Below are 15,021 nucleotides of genomic sequence, written 5' to 3'. Positions count from 1 at the left end.
GTCTCCACTCTTTTCTCCTCTAGTTAATGGGTCTGATCATCTGCCCTTTCTGTTTGGAAGGGGAGGTTTGGAGGAGGGACAACTGAAAAACACAAACGGGTCATCCCATCCAACTGCCTCATTTTACAGAAAGGGAAAATGCCTGAACCTGGGATGTAAAAATCAAACAAAACCCAAATCCCTGGATTCAATCAAGAAAACTTAAAAAGTAAAATTGTTTCAAACGTCACTGAAAGCTTGTGAGTTCTCCAAGCTTCCTGAGGCTCAATTTGCTCATTTGCAAAATGGGGGTGAGGAAATTCATCACCAAGATCCCATTTGCATCACAAACTGGGTGACCTGGGCAAGTCACTGGTCCTCTCTGGCCTCAGTTTTCTCTTCTGTTGAATGGGCTGGATGGATTCCAAGATCCCTCCCAACTCTGAATCTCTGAAGCTATCATTGGAATGTATAAAGGGGCAAAAAAACATCCCCCCCTTCACCTCCAATACCCCCCCCATGTCCACTTCCCTCTTCCAGGGACCAAGGACCCAGAGCTAACTAGGATATTTTATTAAGTTAACAGTTTTGCTGTGCAGGGGGAGCACCTCGCCTTCACTGTTTGGCTCCCACGGTCCGACTCAGGACTCCAGGTGGCAGGTCCTGTGCTCCTCCCTCCCTTTGTCCATCTGTCCGTCCATCCATCCACAGGCCCCAAGGAGCAGGGGCAGCCAGCCTCAGTTTGGGGGAGGCCCACAGCAAGCAGCAGCGAAGGAGTGGGAGGTGGCAGAGGGAGAGGGGATGGAAAAGCTGACTCTTCTCCTCCAGCCAGAGCCACAGGGAGGCCTACCCCTGGATCCAGCTGAGGCTGTGGCTTGGGGTGGGGCAGGGGGCAGGAGAGAGCCCGCTCAGTCCTAGGCATTCTTAATAAAAAAAAAAAAGTGTTTTTTCTTTGGGAGAAAGGAAAAAAATCTATATAAAAATCTTTTCACATATAAAATCCCGAAGAAGGTGCAAGTTAAGACCCAGTGTGAAGGGCGCCCTCAGATCTGCAGAGAGTATGTGTGTGTGTGTGTGTGTGTGTGGTGTGTGGGGTACGTGTGGATGTAGATAAGTGTATTTGTGTATGTGGTGTGTATGGTGTGTATGGATATTAGTGTAGGTATCTGTGTGCGTGTGTGTGTGTGTGTGTGTGTGTGTGTGTGTGTCTGTGTCTGTGTGAGTATGCACGGCTGCCCGTGAAGGCGTGGTGAGAAAGCTTGGCTTCGGGTCTCCTCGGGAGTGGTGAGAGACCCCATCTCCCTCCGTTGGACAGGTCCAACAGAGGATGGAGCACCTGGAACCTAGAAGACAAGGGGGGCCATTAGATGGGCCGCCAAGCCGTGCCCTTCATTTGGCAGGGGAGGAACCCAAGGCCCAGAGAGGGGAACAGCATCCCCCGGGCAGCAAAGACTCCGCCTTGGGCCCCCATTGTTTCTCATCTATAAATGGGTCCCATCTGCCTGGAAGGGAAGGAGGTTTGGAGGAGAAACACCTTGAAAAACCCTTATGGATCAACCAACCTGACAGAGAAACTGAGGCCCAGAAAGGCCGCATGTCTTGCCCAGGGTCACAGAGCAGCATGTTAATCAGTTAATCAATAGATGTTCTCTATGGCCAAATACTGTGTGGGGTTGGGAAGGAGCTGACAATACAATGACTAAGTCCATCAGGATGCTTACTCCTCCATCTCCACTGTCTGGGCCTTTGTCCAGGCTCTGCCTCACACCTGGCGCACCCTCTCCCCTTGGCTCCCCTCCTTCAGGACTCAGCTCTGATTCCCCCCCCCCCCCAAGGACTTTCCCATGGACCCTTCCTCCCAAGATTCCCCTCCATCTCCTCTTTCTCTCGGTTTGTACCTTCAAGGTGTCTCCCCAACAGTGTGTAAGCCCACCCAAGGTGGGGACTTCTCCCCTGGGGCTCCTGATCTGGAGGCAGCCGGCAGTGCAGCGGTTAGAGCAGCCCCCCATGGCCCTGTCTTCCTGCCCAGTCCCTCAGCTCACCCCTAGTTGTCCAGATTGTTCCGCATCGACTCCTTTTCCCGGAGGGCGGCCATGGCCAGACGCAGGTGCTCCTTCAGCTGCTCAATCTCCCGCTCGGACCGGGACTTGATGTGGTTCAGCTCCACGTAGACATCCTGGTACTTCCCTGAGGTGAAGCGCTTATCCTGCCCAGGGAGTGGAAGGAGGTGAGTGGAAGGAGGAGCGGGGGTGGAAGGCTGGGGGCAGAAGCCCTGCCTGGGGTCAATGGGATGCACGGGTTCCAAGTTTAAAGCCTCCATAAAATTGAGGGATTTGGACCAGATGGCCTTTGAGGCCTCTTCCAGGTCTAACCTATGATTAGGATCATCATCAATCAATTAACATCCCCCCTCCCCCGTCTTCTTCCAACAGAGAGGTTTTCAAAGGGGGGATCTGGGGACCTTGGGAGCCCCAAGGTCAAAACATCCTAATTCATAATCCAGAGATGTTTTTGTGTTCAATACAGCAAATACAAATGTAAGCTACATAGACAAAAGCTCTTTAGGGGTGGGGGGGCTCAGAAATCTTTAAGAGGATAAAGGAATCCTGAGAAGAAAACGTTTGAGGATTGTTGGTTTGCCACAGTGGACACTGGTCTAGTGTCTTGGGAGACCTCCGGCCCAGACCCAGACCTCAGTCTTTCAGCTAGGAGGTCTTGGAGCCTTGCAGGCTCTGGATCCCTAATCCTTGCAACAGCCCCCCCCCAACCCCCCCCCAATCCCTGCCCCTGAGGATATCTTGGGACAGGTAAAGAAGTGGAGGCAAGAATTCCACCCCAGACCCACCCCTAGCTGGGGGATGTTTTCCTTTCCCTCCCTAGAGTTGCTGGGGATGCCAGGCTGGAAGGAAGACTGGAGGTACCAAAGGCAGAGGGTTCCCCTGGGCCCTACCAGCAGACCTAGAAACTTGAGCATCTGCAGTCATTTCCAAAGCAGACACTCTAGGGAGTTGGGGTTATTGGGGGTTCCCCCATATCCTCCCTGCTGCTCTACGGTTGGGGTCCACCTTGCTCTGGCATTCTAAGAATACCCCAACACACCCTCACACACACCCGCCCCATACTCATTAGTACACGCCACCCCACCCACACCATCTTCACTGACTTCCTCTTCACCTGTAACACACCCTCACCCTACACCCACAACACACCCACCCATGCTGGGGTATTCACGGGCTTCTCAATCAAACATTCCAAGGATGTCTGTGCCAGACAGCAGGTATCCACGTACTGGGTGGAGGTGGAGGAAATGGGGGAGGGAGTGTGGCAAAGGATTCCTGGCCCTCCCCCATGGGCCAGCCCCCAAGCCCACCCTGGGCTCCAGCCGTGGCCTCACCTTCTGGATCATCTGCAGCTCATCCCGGAGACACTGAACTTCCTTCTTCAGATACTGCAGCTCGTTCTCTTTCACCCGGAGCAGCATCTGAGGACAGAGGGCATTCGGGTCTGGGAGGGGCTCTGGGGACAACCAGACTTGGGAGAGAGGGCAAGATGCCCCCGAGCCAGCCCGGCATGGAATCAAATCTCTGCTCGGCCTTTGAGGCTCTAATCTGGGGGGTGGGGAACCTCCCCCACAACCTGCCTTATTGGTGGGCATTGCCAAAGTAACTGCAGCGGACCTCAAAATTCAGTACATCTGGCAGCCTTTTAGGGTGCATTAATTCAATGTTTGACCAAATGTGGCCCACAAACGATACCCATATCCAATCAGCCCCTGGCAGGATGGGAGGTCCATGGAGGCCGCCACACACAATCTCTCACGCTTGTTTGCAGAATGACTCTCCCTTACAACACACCTGTGACGTAGGTGTGAAGGCATTGGGATGCCATGTCCCCCTAACTGCTTCTCTTCCTTGCAAGGGTGAGTTTGATCAGGGGTAAGTGAAGGCTTATTCCCCACCTTCTCCTCCCCTGCCCAACTGCCTTAAGGACAAAAAGTCATGGGGAAAAAAAGCTATTTTACAGATTAGGAAACTGAGGTTCCAGGTAAAGCAGAAGTGGGATTCAAAGGCAGGGCTTCCCCGACTCCCAAAATACATGTCACTCACACCCTGGCTCAGCCTCACCTCCATTTCTCCTGTCTTTCTGAAGGGTTTTCCTCTCCGAAAGCCCACCCAGAGGCTTCAGTGCTGGATCAGGCAAAATCCCCCACACCCCAGGGGAGGGTCATCTCCCCGCCATCTCCCCCCTCTCTGCTAGAACGGGTCCAACCCTCCAGTAAACTGAGGCCCAGGGAGGTCCCTCAGCTGGCAAGTCAGCTCTGCCTCCCTCTTCACTAGTGGGAACTTCTCTGTTTACATAACTCCCTGTTTCTCCACTGTTTTCCCCAGCAGACTTCATCCTCACTGGTTCTCTGACCCCAAAGCCAGGGCTCGTGGCCCAGGCTGCTTCCTATGGCCTCCACTGGAGGCTGGAGTTCTGTTCTGTGTCTACCCCAAGTGATGGAGGACCCACGCATACCCTCTCTCCCTTCTCTCCCTCTCTTCTCTCTCCTTCCCCACTCCTCTCTCTTTCCTATCTTCTTCCTCTCCTCTTCCCCTTCTCTCTCTTCTCTTGCTCCCCCTCTTTCCCCCTTTCTCTTTACTTTCTCTCTCCTTCCTCATCCTCTTTTTCTCTCTCTGTAGGTAAGGATGGTCAGAGTTTGAATCCTGCCCTAATCCCAGCTGCTAATGAGTGGCATGACCCTGGACAAATGTCTTTGCCACTCTGCCTCAGTTTCCCAACTGTAAATTGGGGATAATGACAGCCTCCACCTCCAGGGCTGTGAGGGTCAAATGAGGTACTATTTGGAAAGTACTTTGCAAACCTGAAACCAATATATAAATGACAGTTGACATCAATGATGATAAGAATGGGTTGGTCCCCCCCAGGTCCTGCCGGCCCCAGGCCCTCCAGCTCCAGAGCTAGGATCCTGTGCCTTCCCCAGGCTTCTCTAACTGGGCTCCGGGTGTGGAATGCACACCTGTGCCAGAGCAGGGTGGGCTGGTCCCATTTCCCCAGGTGCAGGCCCCATATGCTGAGGGAGGGGCCTGCCCCAGTAGGGATTGTTTTCTTCTGTGTCTTTGGGTCTCCAGCATTAGCTTTGTCTGGCAAACAGTAGGTGTTTAATAAATGTTTGTGGATTAATCTTGGAAGGGCCCTGAGCCCCGGAGACACAATTTTCAGTTTCTTTTCCCTCTCCTGCGCCTAGACAAGGCTGGGAACACGGCAGATCCCGCCCCTCCCCCTCCTTGACTATGTGTGAGCCTGGACAAGTCATTTCGGTTAAAAATAAGGGTGATGATGCTCATCAAGTCCCAGTGGTCATCTAGTGCAAGAAAACTGGGGCCTGATAGGTGAAGGTGCCCAAGCCACAAAGGTAAACTGAGGCAGGACTTCACACCCATGCAAAGTGCTGGACAAATGTCAGTGGTTATTATTCTTATTATTGTTATTTTAACATTTACTACTAAATTATGATCGGCACATTTTGATGGGATTCTTCATTCAGTTTTAGGCTGGTTGATAGGATGCTGGGCAGACCCTCAGAGGAAGGGAGTGGACACATCCAGCAGGTTCTGGGGTCCCCCAGGTAGAGAAGCGTGGGATTCCTAGGAGCTTTTGCTTTTAAAGATGGAAGAGACCTTGGCACCAACCCTCTCTTTTACAGATGAGCCAACAGGACTAAGGAGATGAAATTACCTGCCCAAGGTCATGTTGGTATACAGTAGGGTTTTAATAAATGCCTACTGAACAAAAGCGGTACTGACTGCCTGGGACCGGGGCTCTTTCCACTCAGCACAGCAGTGGGGGGTGGGGTGGGTCTCTCACCTCCAATTCACAGGAGCTCCTCTCATTGTTGCGTCCTAAGCCTTCGCTGGAGGCCTGGGAGGCGATGAAGTTCCGGAGCCGGCTGATCTCTTCTGACAGGCAAGAGTGAAGCTCCTGGAAACCACAGGACCAACGCTCCAGAGCTAGAAGGGACCCCAGGCCCTCTCCCCCAACTCCATTTCACATCAGAGGAAACTGAGGCACAGGACACTTAAGTGACTTGCTCAGGGTCCCACAGGGAGCGAGCCAAGAGGCTGGTCTGCTCCCCCCTGGGCTGTGGGCATTCGGAGCTTGCAGGGACTGAGGGCAGGGAGAGGATGCCCAGAACAAGTCTTCACCTTGACCCCGGATCTCCTGGGGCTCAGTTCCGTCTCCCCGTTAGCAAGAGATTTTCCCACCAGAGGCCAGGATTTGAGGAGACCTGAGTTGGGCATGGACAGCCCCCCCCGCCCCCCATCACAGCTCCTACCTGGTTCTGCCGCAGGAGCCCCTTGCCTTCCTGCTGACAATGCCGCAAGATGCGTTCCCGCTCCTCGGCCTGGCGCGTCAGGTCTCCGATCTCCAAGCACTTTTGGGAGTATTGCTCAGAAAGAACCTGCAGTTCTCGCTTCAGAGAATCCACATCAGACCTAGCACCCGAGGAGAAAGGGCAAGGAGAAAAGCGGGGGTGGGGGGTCAGCTCCCACCTGCTGGCCAGCCTGGCCTCCCCATTCTAAGGCTAGTGGTCAGAGCTCAGAGGCCTCGGAAGAAGGGGATGGGTTCATGACCCTCAAGAGGTCCTTGGGGAGGTGGTCAGGCTGGACAATCAAGGGCACTTCCTTCCCCTGGCCCAGCTTCCACCAAGCCCAAGGCATCCCACAACCCTCCCACCCCCTGCAGAGCCCCAGGCCAGAGCTAGAGGCTGGAAACTGAGGTTCCAACTACAGCTCACCCTATCTGGGGCAAGTTACTGTCCTGCTGACCTTCTATTTCCTCATCTGTAAGACAAGAGTCATACCAGATTAGGGGGCGAACCTGGGCTCCAGGAACCTGTCCTTAAAATTATTTTATTAACTATGGTTTAACAAACTTCTGTATTTTATTTATGCTTTTAAAAACATTAATCTGAGAAGAGGCTGATGGGCCTCAACAGACAGCTAGAGGGGGCCGGGATGACCACAAAGGGTTAAGGACCCTTGGATTAGTTCATGTTCTTAGATCCCTCCTGGCTCTGACACCCCTGTTCTGAGGCCCCTCTAGCCCTGACATCCCCCTTCTAAAGCCCCTCCCAGCCTTGACACCAGCTGTTCTAAGGCCCCTCCCAGCTCTGACACTATGAATTTATGCATCCACAGTGGGTCTTGACATTTATACTGGTAAAGTGAGATATTGCCATTGTAAATCCTCAGATGTAGTAAATTTGGGAAATATTGAGGTTGGGAGGTTAAAGCACCCTCAGGGCTGGTGAAATGGGGCAAGGGCAGAGGCTGGGTCTGAGAGTCTCTGAAGATGGGGGAGGGGTAGCTAGTCCTGCAAGGTTTTGTGTTGGCTCAAAAGAATCAGGGGTGAGCTCAGAAATCAGAAAATCCTCCAAACCAGGGCTGCATTTAGCGCTTGTTCGTCTAGATGGGGGAAATCAGCAGACTGGACTCAGAGGAGGGTCTTCTGCCTAATTTGCCCCCCCCCCCACCTCGGGGAACTGGATGCTCAGTATTCACTAGCACACCCCTGCTTAGTGGCTCAGAGAGAGCCGCCACTGGGCTGCCCAACGGAAGCTTGGCTAGACCGACCAATGGACCCCACTTGAGTCCGCCCATCCTCTTACTGGTGCTGTTTCCGGAGGCTCTCTGGACCTTGCTGAAGACTCCGGGTCTTTCCCAGTTCCTTGTTGAGTTCTTCCTTAAAGGCTTTCTTCATGGCTTCGATGGCTGTTGGACAGATCAGAGCCCAAGTGTGAGGACTACTCTGGCACTGAGCTAGCTTTCCTCTGTTTTCCCAAAGTCACTCCAACATTTTATCTTTTTTTGGTGTTATCAAAATTGTCCAATTTGACAATGTCAAAGGAAGGCTTAAAAAGGGTTAGATAATAAAGAAATAATTTGGGGGAAAAGAAGTGATTCAGAAGGTTTTTTGCTTACAAACTTCTTAGGCCTTCGTTTCCTTAAATGGAAAAATAATTGAAGGTTGGATCCTTGCCCCCTATGGTTCCTTTCAACTTTAAATCTAAGATTCTCTAAGCAACTGATCTTAGTTGCCTCAGTTTCTCCACTGTGATATGAGATGGACCAAATGACCTCTGAGGTCCTTTCCCCTATGTATGTATGAATCTATGTCCTCCTTAGACCTCAGTTTCCCTCTCTGGAAAATGAAGGAGTTGTTCTCCATGATGATTTCTATTCAGACGGCCTAACTCAATGAGGAAAGGCAAGATGGGGGATGTGGAGTACTGTTGGCTCTGCCCTCCACTGCCTCAGTTTTCCCACCTGTCAAGTGAGGGTCTCAGACCGGATGATCTCTCTGAGGTCCCCTCCCTACTCTGATAGTCTATGGATGTAGGAATCCCTTTCAGTCCACAAGCTTTCACCAGGTTTCCCATCCAGGGCTGGAAAGGCTGAGGAGGGGGCTCTCACCAGAGGCCGTGGCTGCTGTTTCCTCTGCCAGAAGCCATTCTTTCTCCTGTTGTAACCGCTCCAATTCCCGCTGGTGATGCCGCTGCAGCTCCTCCATCACCTGCTGGTGGGATGACTCCATCTCCGCGAGGCTCTGTTCACAGGCTTCCTGCAGGGGCCAGAGCAGAGGGGTCGGTCATTGAGGGATCATTGAGGCTGGTAAGTGACCCTTTGGGTTTTCCAGAAGGAGATGGATTAGAATTCTGGGGGGAGGTGAGGTGCCTTTGTCCTGGATTACATGCCTGCAAGAAATGCTAAATTTATAAATACGGTTTATTATTTATAAACAGTCTACCCTTTATGTAAACTGCTTATTTTATAAACAGATTCTGGCTGTTTACAATTTAGAAATAGATGAAAATGATTCTTTTTTTCTTTTGAAATTGTACATATTTTATTTTATACATTTATAAGTATGATTCTCAGAAAGGGCTGCCCAAGGGGGTCACATATAAAAGAGAAAGGATGATAAAAATGATTAATAAAAACAGTGTGAAATCTTGATTGTTACAACATCTTTCTGCATAGTTCACATTTTTATACAATACTTTTTATATCTATCATGTTCCCTTAGAAGCATGTGGAACAGTCTGTACAAAGGAACCAAGATAAGAGATGGTTCACTCAAGGTACAACTGGAGGATGGATTGGAAAAGGAAGCTGGGAGCTCAGGAGTCTATTGCAATAGTGCAGCCAAGAGATGATGGAGGAAGAAATATCATAAAGGCCTCAGGCAGAGTGGCTCTCATGGAGAAGGAATGGATACTACAGATGCCAGGAAGGCAGAATGAGTAAGATTCGGGAATGGATAGGATGGAGGGAGTAGGAAAGAGGAAGTATCTTTCCTAGGATGAATCCTAGGTGATTAGAAAGATGGTGCTCTCAAAACTAACAAGGAAGTTTGGAGGAATAAATGGTTGGAGGGGTAGGTTTGGGGGAATGGACTCCATATTGGACATGCTGAATTAGAGATGTCTATTCTATAACAATGATTAACTGTGAAAGACTTAGCTCCTCTAATCAATACAAGGATCCAAGACAATTCCAAATGACTGAGGATGGAAAATGCTCTCTAAATCCAGAGAGAGAGAGAGATAGAGAGAGAGAGAGGGAGAGAGAGAGAAAACTGCTAAAACTCTGAGTGTAGATTGAAGCATATTTTCTTACTTTCCTTATTTTTCTTGCTTTTTTTTTTAACAACATGGCTAATATGGAGATCTGTTTAGCATGATTTCATATGCATAATTAATATCATATTGCTTGCCTTCTCAGTGGGTGGACATGGGAGAGAATTTAGAACTCAAAAATTTAAAAAAATGAAAGATAAAATTAAATAAAGACCCCCCCCAAAATTAGAGGATGTCTCTAGGACATCCAGAAAGAGATATATAAATTTTGATTATATGAAATTGAAGGGTTTTTCCCAAGCACAAAGCCAATGCTGTTGGAATGTGATGAAAAACAGTTAACTTGAAAAAAATCTCTGCAACAAATATCTCTGACAAAGATTGACTATCCAGGATATGTAAGGAACTGATACAAGCATTGAATAGCAATTCTCCAGCAGGCAAAGGATATGCACTAACACTTTCCAAAGAAGCCATGAGAACCATAAGAAAGAATGCTGTACATAAGGGGATCCTAAGAGAAGCACATGTTAAAAGAACTCTGATGGTTCACATTCATCCAGGAAATTGGACAATTTTGATAACAACCAAAAAAGATAAAATGTTGGAGGGGCTTTGGGAAAACAGGCACACTGGAAAGCTATATTAAGAAAGGGACTAATAATCACACCCTTTGACCCAGAAAGCCCATTTCTAGAGACATACCCCAAAAGAAAGCCAAGACAGAAACGGGTTCCATTTACATCAAAATATTCATGGCAGGGGCAGCTAGGTGGTGCACTGAATAAAGCATTGGCCCTGGAGTCAGGAGGACCTAAGTTCAAATCCGATCTTAGACACTTAATAATGATCACCTAAGGGGTGGCTAGGTGGCGCAGTGGATAGAACACCAGCCCTGGAGTCAGGAGTATCTGAGTTCAAATCTGGCCTCAGACACTTAATAATTACCCTAGCTGTGTGGCCTTGGGCAAGTCACTCTTAACCCCATTGCCTTAAAAAAAAAATTTAAAATATTCATGACAATACATTTTTGTGATGATAGAGAATTAGCAACAGAATAATTGGTGCCTGTCACACCAATATATTGAATGCATATTGGTTAGTCTTAACAAACTTTTTTCCTTCCTTTCTTTAAAAAAAATTTTATACCATGAGATGGATCACCGGTAGAGAAGGGGGTAGGAGTAGAGGAATATACTCAGAAATGAAGTTAATATCAATTTAAAAAATGATTATAAGCTACAGTAGCAGGGGCATGGCACCAAGAATGAATACAAAAGAGGGCCAGAATCCTATCAGGATGGCACCAGTAGCCCAGGCCAACCCACAGCTTTTGCAGATACCAAACCAAAAGGTCTTGTTCAAACTTTGTTGGAGACACGAGACCAACTGAGGGGTCAAGACCATGACTGGCGGTAAATGGAACTACCAGTAGTGATAAACTGATAGAAAAATGACACCCTTCCACTCCTAACTTCCTTCATTGAGGTGAGTGATCCTCACACTAAAAAGACCTGAATGAAAAGGGGTTAATGAGGGAATTCAACCCAAGATAAGCAGGAGACGGTAAGAGGATACCTGGCTGCCCTCCACCAGGTGAGTCACCTGGTCCCAATGAACTACATCCTAGGGCATGGAAAGAACAAGCGGATGTGATTGCCAAGCCACTATCTGGAATCCCCGAGAACCAGAGAAAGACCGAGGGGTTGGAGAAGGGCAGATGTCATCGCATAAGGGGCAGAAGGTGGATGCTAAAATGCTACATGCTGTAGAATTTGATAGATCTTTTCCTGGCATAATATGAGGATTAATGCTATTAGATATGACTAAGAGTAAGAAGCATGGTGTAGTTGTTGGGGTTGGTCTCAAAACTGGGGGTTCAACTTCTGGCCATGTACCCTGAGAATGTGAGCTCCAGGGGTATGCCAATGTGCACTGGTTGCATAGCAGAACTATCACGAGTTTAGCCCCCATCCCTAAGTAGTGTTAATATTAATTAGAACAATGGCTCCAGATACGAGGAATACCGTAAGCCAGAGGAGCTTCATTAAGAGTGAGTGATATGGGGCGGCTAGGTGGCACAGTGGATAAAGCACCGGCCCTGAAGTCAGGAGTACCTGGGTTCAAAGCCGGTCTCAAACACTTAATAATTACCTAGCTGTGTGGCCTTGGGCAAGCCACTTAACCCCATTTGCCTTGCAAAAAACATAAAAAAAAGTGAGTGATACTAGACAAATTTAAGTTCCAAAAGGGGAAAGACCCAATTATGCCATCTCTTGCAGCATTTCCTTGACTTTCAATGAAACTGGAAACAAAATCACCCTCTTGTGGACAAGATGGAAGGAGCGTGAGTGATAGAGAGGTTTGATGGGTTTGGGACTGATCAAAATATAGCTAGGAGTTAGTATCTGATGAAAAGACCCATGGGTTTCAGAGGACTGTATCCTCAATGAGTCGATGGTGGGGAAGGGAAGAGGGAATGAGGATTTATGAAGAGCCTCCTATGTGGCATGCTAAGGGGGTTTTATAGATATTATCTCATTTGATTAGTGAGATGATTGCCAGGAAAGCCAAGGCCATCTTATACTCATAGGAAAGGGGGCCTTCTTCACTGACCCCAATTGTAATCTCTTACCAAATAGTCAGAGCGAGAGAGAGAGAGATTCCTGGGATTTGTTGAAGACTCAGGGGGCTCTTGGCTGCAGAGTTTACAAAAACCAAAGCTGGTGATGGTCCTGCCCAGACCTACCAGGGTCCTCCATCCTAGCCAGGTCACACTTGGGTGCTGTATTTTAGGATGGCCACTGACAAGAAAGGAGGAAGAGGAAGGTACCAGGGCTAGGGAGGGGATGGAAGACTGGCTTTTCTAAGGAACAGCTGGAGGTGTTGGGTCTATTTTGCCTAGAGAAATGATCTATAGGTAATGGGAGATTCAGTTTCCTATACAATCCTCCTCTTCTGTTCTTTGTGTAAGGAAATGTTCATATCTGTTCAGTAAGGAAAATCTGGGGGAAGGGGAGAAGAGATCAGGGTGGCGGGGTAAGCATGATAGCTATCATCGAGTATCTGAAAGGCTGTCACATGAAAAAAGCAAGGAGAGTTGGGTAGAAGAGACAAGGAGGTAGATTTAAGCTCTATGAAAGGGAAGACTTCCCAGCAACGAGGGTTGTCCCAAAGTGGAAGCAGCGGGATCCCCATCAGTGGAGGTCTTCCATCAGCAGTTGGAGAACTCTCGTCCAGTACATCGTAGAAGGGAGGCTCATTTGATGTGCATTGGGCTAGTGGGCTCCTGAAGTCCCTTCCAAGGCTGGCAATTCTGTGCTCCTGCCTCCACCTCCCCCGAGCACCTGTCTCACACCACAGGTCAATGATGGATCAAAAAGCCCTCAATCCTGCTCCTACTTCATGGTCCTTCTTCCTGCTAATGATCCCGTATCCCCATCCCCAAACCTCTAAACCCCAGTGGTCTCTAAGTCCTCTGTTTCCAAACCCTGTCCCTTTGGGTAGCTCACCCAGGGGTGCTTTTTAGCCTATTCGGCTGGCACCACCCTAGAGCAGCAACTTGTCACCCCAGGCTGTGGTCGTGGCCTCCTAACTATCCTCCCTGACTCCAGTCTTCTCTGCTTACTCCAAATTCAATTCAACTCCACTCCACTCAACAAGCATTTATTACAAGGGCCTGCTCCAGGCTAGCCCTGAGGATACAGAAGCAGAAACAAAGGACCCTTGCCCTCAAGGGGCTTCCATTCTACTGGGGAAGTCAAACACAGGTAAAAATAAATACAATATATTATGAGAATACAAACTAACTCTAACCAGGAGAGAGCTCTGATACAGTGGAGGGCTCAAGACAACATCTGAGTTGAGCTTGGAAGGAAGCTAGGGATTCTGAGAGGCAGAAGAAAGAGGGAGGGAATCCCAGGCCGAACAAAGGCTAGGAGGTGGGACTTTGAGTATGAAAGAATTATGAGAAGGCCACTGTGACGGAGTCGAGTATTGAAGGAGAGAGACATGGAATAAGGCTGGAAAGGTAGGTGAGAATCACACTCTCGAAGGTGAAGGTTCTGAGCCATTTGTGACGTCAGATTTGCATTTCAGGGAAATCAGTTTGGGGGGATGCAGAGAGAGCTGTTTTGTTACTGTCCTTATGAAATTTAATAGACATTTTACAAAGAAGCTACAAGTAACAGAGAATCATCGTTTCATATTTTAAAAACTAAATCCATTTGACAGTTGGGTGGAAGACGATGTAGAGGAGAGAGCCACTGGATTCAGGGAGACCAATTAGGAAGGAAGTGATGGTGATAATGGTCCGGGGGGAAGGGAACAAGGGTCTGAGCTAGTGGAAGGATCACCAAGGCTTGGTCACTGTTTGGAGGTGAGGTGGGGAGAGCCAGTGTGATGGACAGTGAAGGGTCAAGGATGATTCCTTGGGTGAACATGTGGGTGACTGAGACAATGGTGCTGACCTCACAGAAAAAGGAAAATTTGGGGTGGGGTTGCCAAATCAAGTTCCCTGATCTGATGGTGTCGTGGCTTTTTGTCCTTTGTCCATCTCTTTTTTAAATTTGTTTTTTTGTTCTTTGTTCTTGAAGAGGACCGTGACATCAGGGAGGCGATACCATGGCTTGGGACTGAACTGGACCTAAATGAGGGAAGACTGGGCAAGTCTCCAGCCTCATGTTCTCCTCCCGAGTCCTCTTTTGAGTCCAGGGGCCACACAGGGATCAGGATGAATGGAGCTGGCCCTGGAGATAGTGGGAGACCTTGGCTTTTTCAAGTTACTGTCTTTCCCCAGCTTCAGTCTGACTGAGGCCATGCCCATTCGGTGATTAAGGCTAGGGAAGAAAGGAGGCAAAGAATGGCCTCTTTTACCTAGTTTAAAAAAATAGCAATCTGGGAGGGGATGAATCCCTCCTGAAATAGGGACCCATCGAGGTCACCCACTTCAGAGCTGAGGGAACTCAGGTTAGTTGGGAGGGCAGTGTGGGCCAGTGATAGGATAGTGGCCTTGGGCGTCAGGAAGACAAATGATAGGAGCCAAGTGAGTCTGGGCAGCTGGCTTAACCTCTCTCATCCTCAGGTTTTTTAATCTGTAAAATGAGGCAACTGCCCAGTTCTAAATCTATACTCCTATCATTCTAGTTCAACCCCCAAACCCCTCATTTTATAGATGAGAAACCGAGACTGAAAAGCAATAAATTACGGCCGAGACTGTGGGTTAGTGTTTGTAATTCTCGGTGTGGTGTAGAATTAGGAGATGAGGGTTCAAATCCCATCACCTTACTAGCTGTGGGGACATGGGCAAGTCACTTCATTTCAGTGTTAATCTCTGTCTTTTTAAAAAAAAAAATATTTATTTAAGGCAATGGGTCAAGTGACTTGGCCAAGGTCACACC

The 15,021-nt window shown here is 48.8% G+C and overlaps 1 protein-coding gene across 1 annotated transcript in view; it reads right to left on the bottom strand.

Moving 5' to 3' along the window:
• Nucleotides 1-1,153: 1,153 nt before the first annotated feature.
• TRIOBP (TRIO and F-actin binding protein) overlaps nt 1,154-15,021 on the bottom strand; it is a 64,463-nt gene continuing 50,595 nt past the window's right edge. Inside the window, exons 21-27 of the mRNA XM_074221076.1 lie at nt 8,457-8,604; nt 7,652-7,754; nt 6,317-6,476; nt 5,848-5,961; nt 3,374-3,460; nt 2,022-2,185; nt 1,154-1,322 (exon numbers count right to left, since the gene is read on the bottom strand). Of these exons, the coding sequence (XP_074077177.1) occupies nt 2,024-2,185; nt 3,374-3,460; nt 5,848-5,961; nt 6,317-6,476; nt 7,652-7,754; nt 8,457-8,604 (774 nt within the window). The 3' untranslated portion in view covers nt 1,154-1,322; nt 2,022-2,023. The remainder of the gene's footprint in view (nt 1,323-2,021; nt 2,186-3,373; nt 3,461-5,847; nt 5,962-6,316; nt 6,477-7,651; nt 7,755-8,456; nt 8,605-15,021) is intronic.

This window comes from Macrotis lagotis, chromosome 2 (assembly GCF_037893015.1).
Source record: "Macrotis lagotis isolate mMagLag1 chromosome 2, bilby.v1.9.chrom.fasta, whole genome shotgun sequence".
Lineage (NCBI taxonomy): Eukaryota > Metazoa > Chordata > Mammalia > Peramelemorphia > Peramelidae > Macrotis > Macrotis lagotis.
The sequence above is the reverse complement of the archived record's forward strand: the minus strand, read 5'-3'. Positions and strand labels throughout refer to the sequence as shown.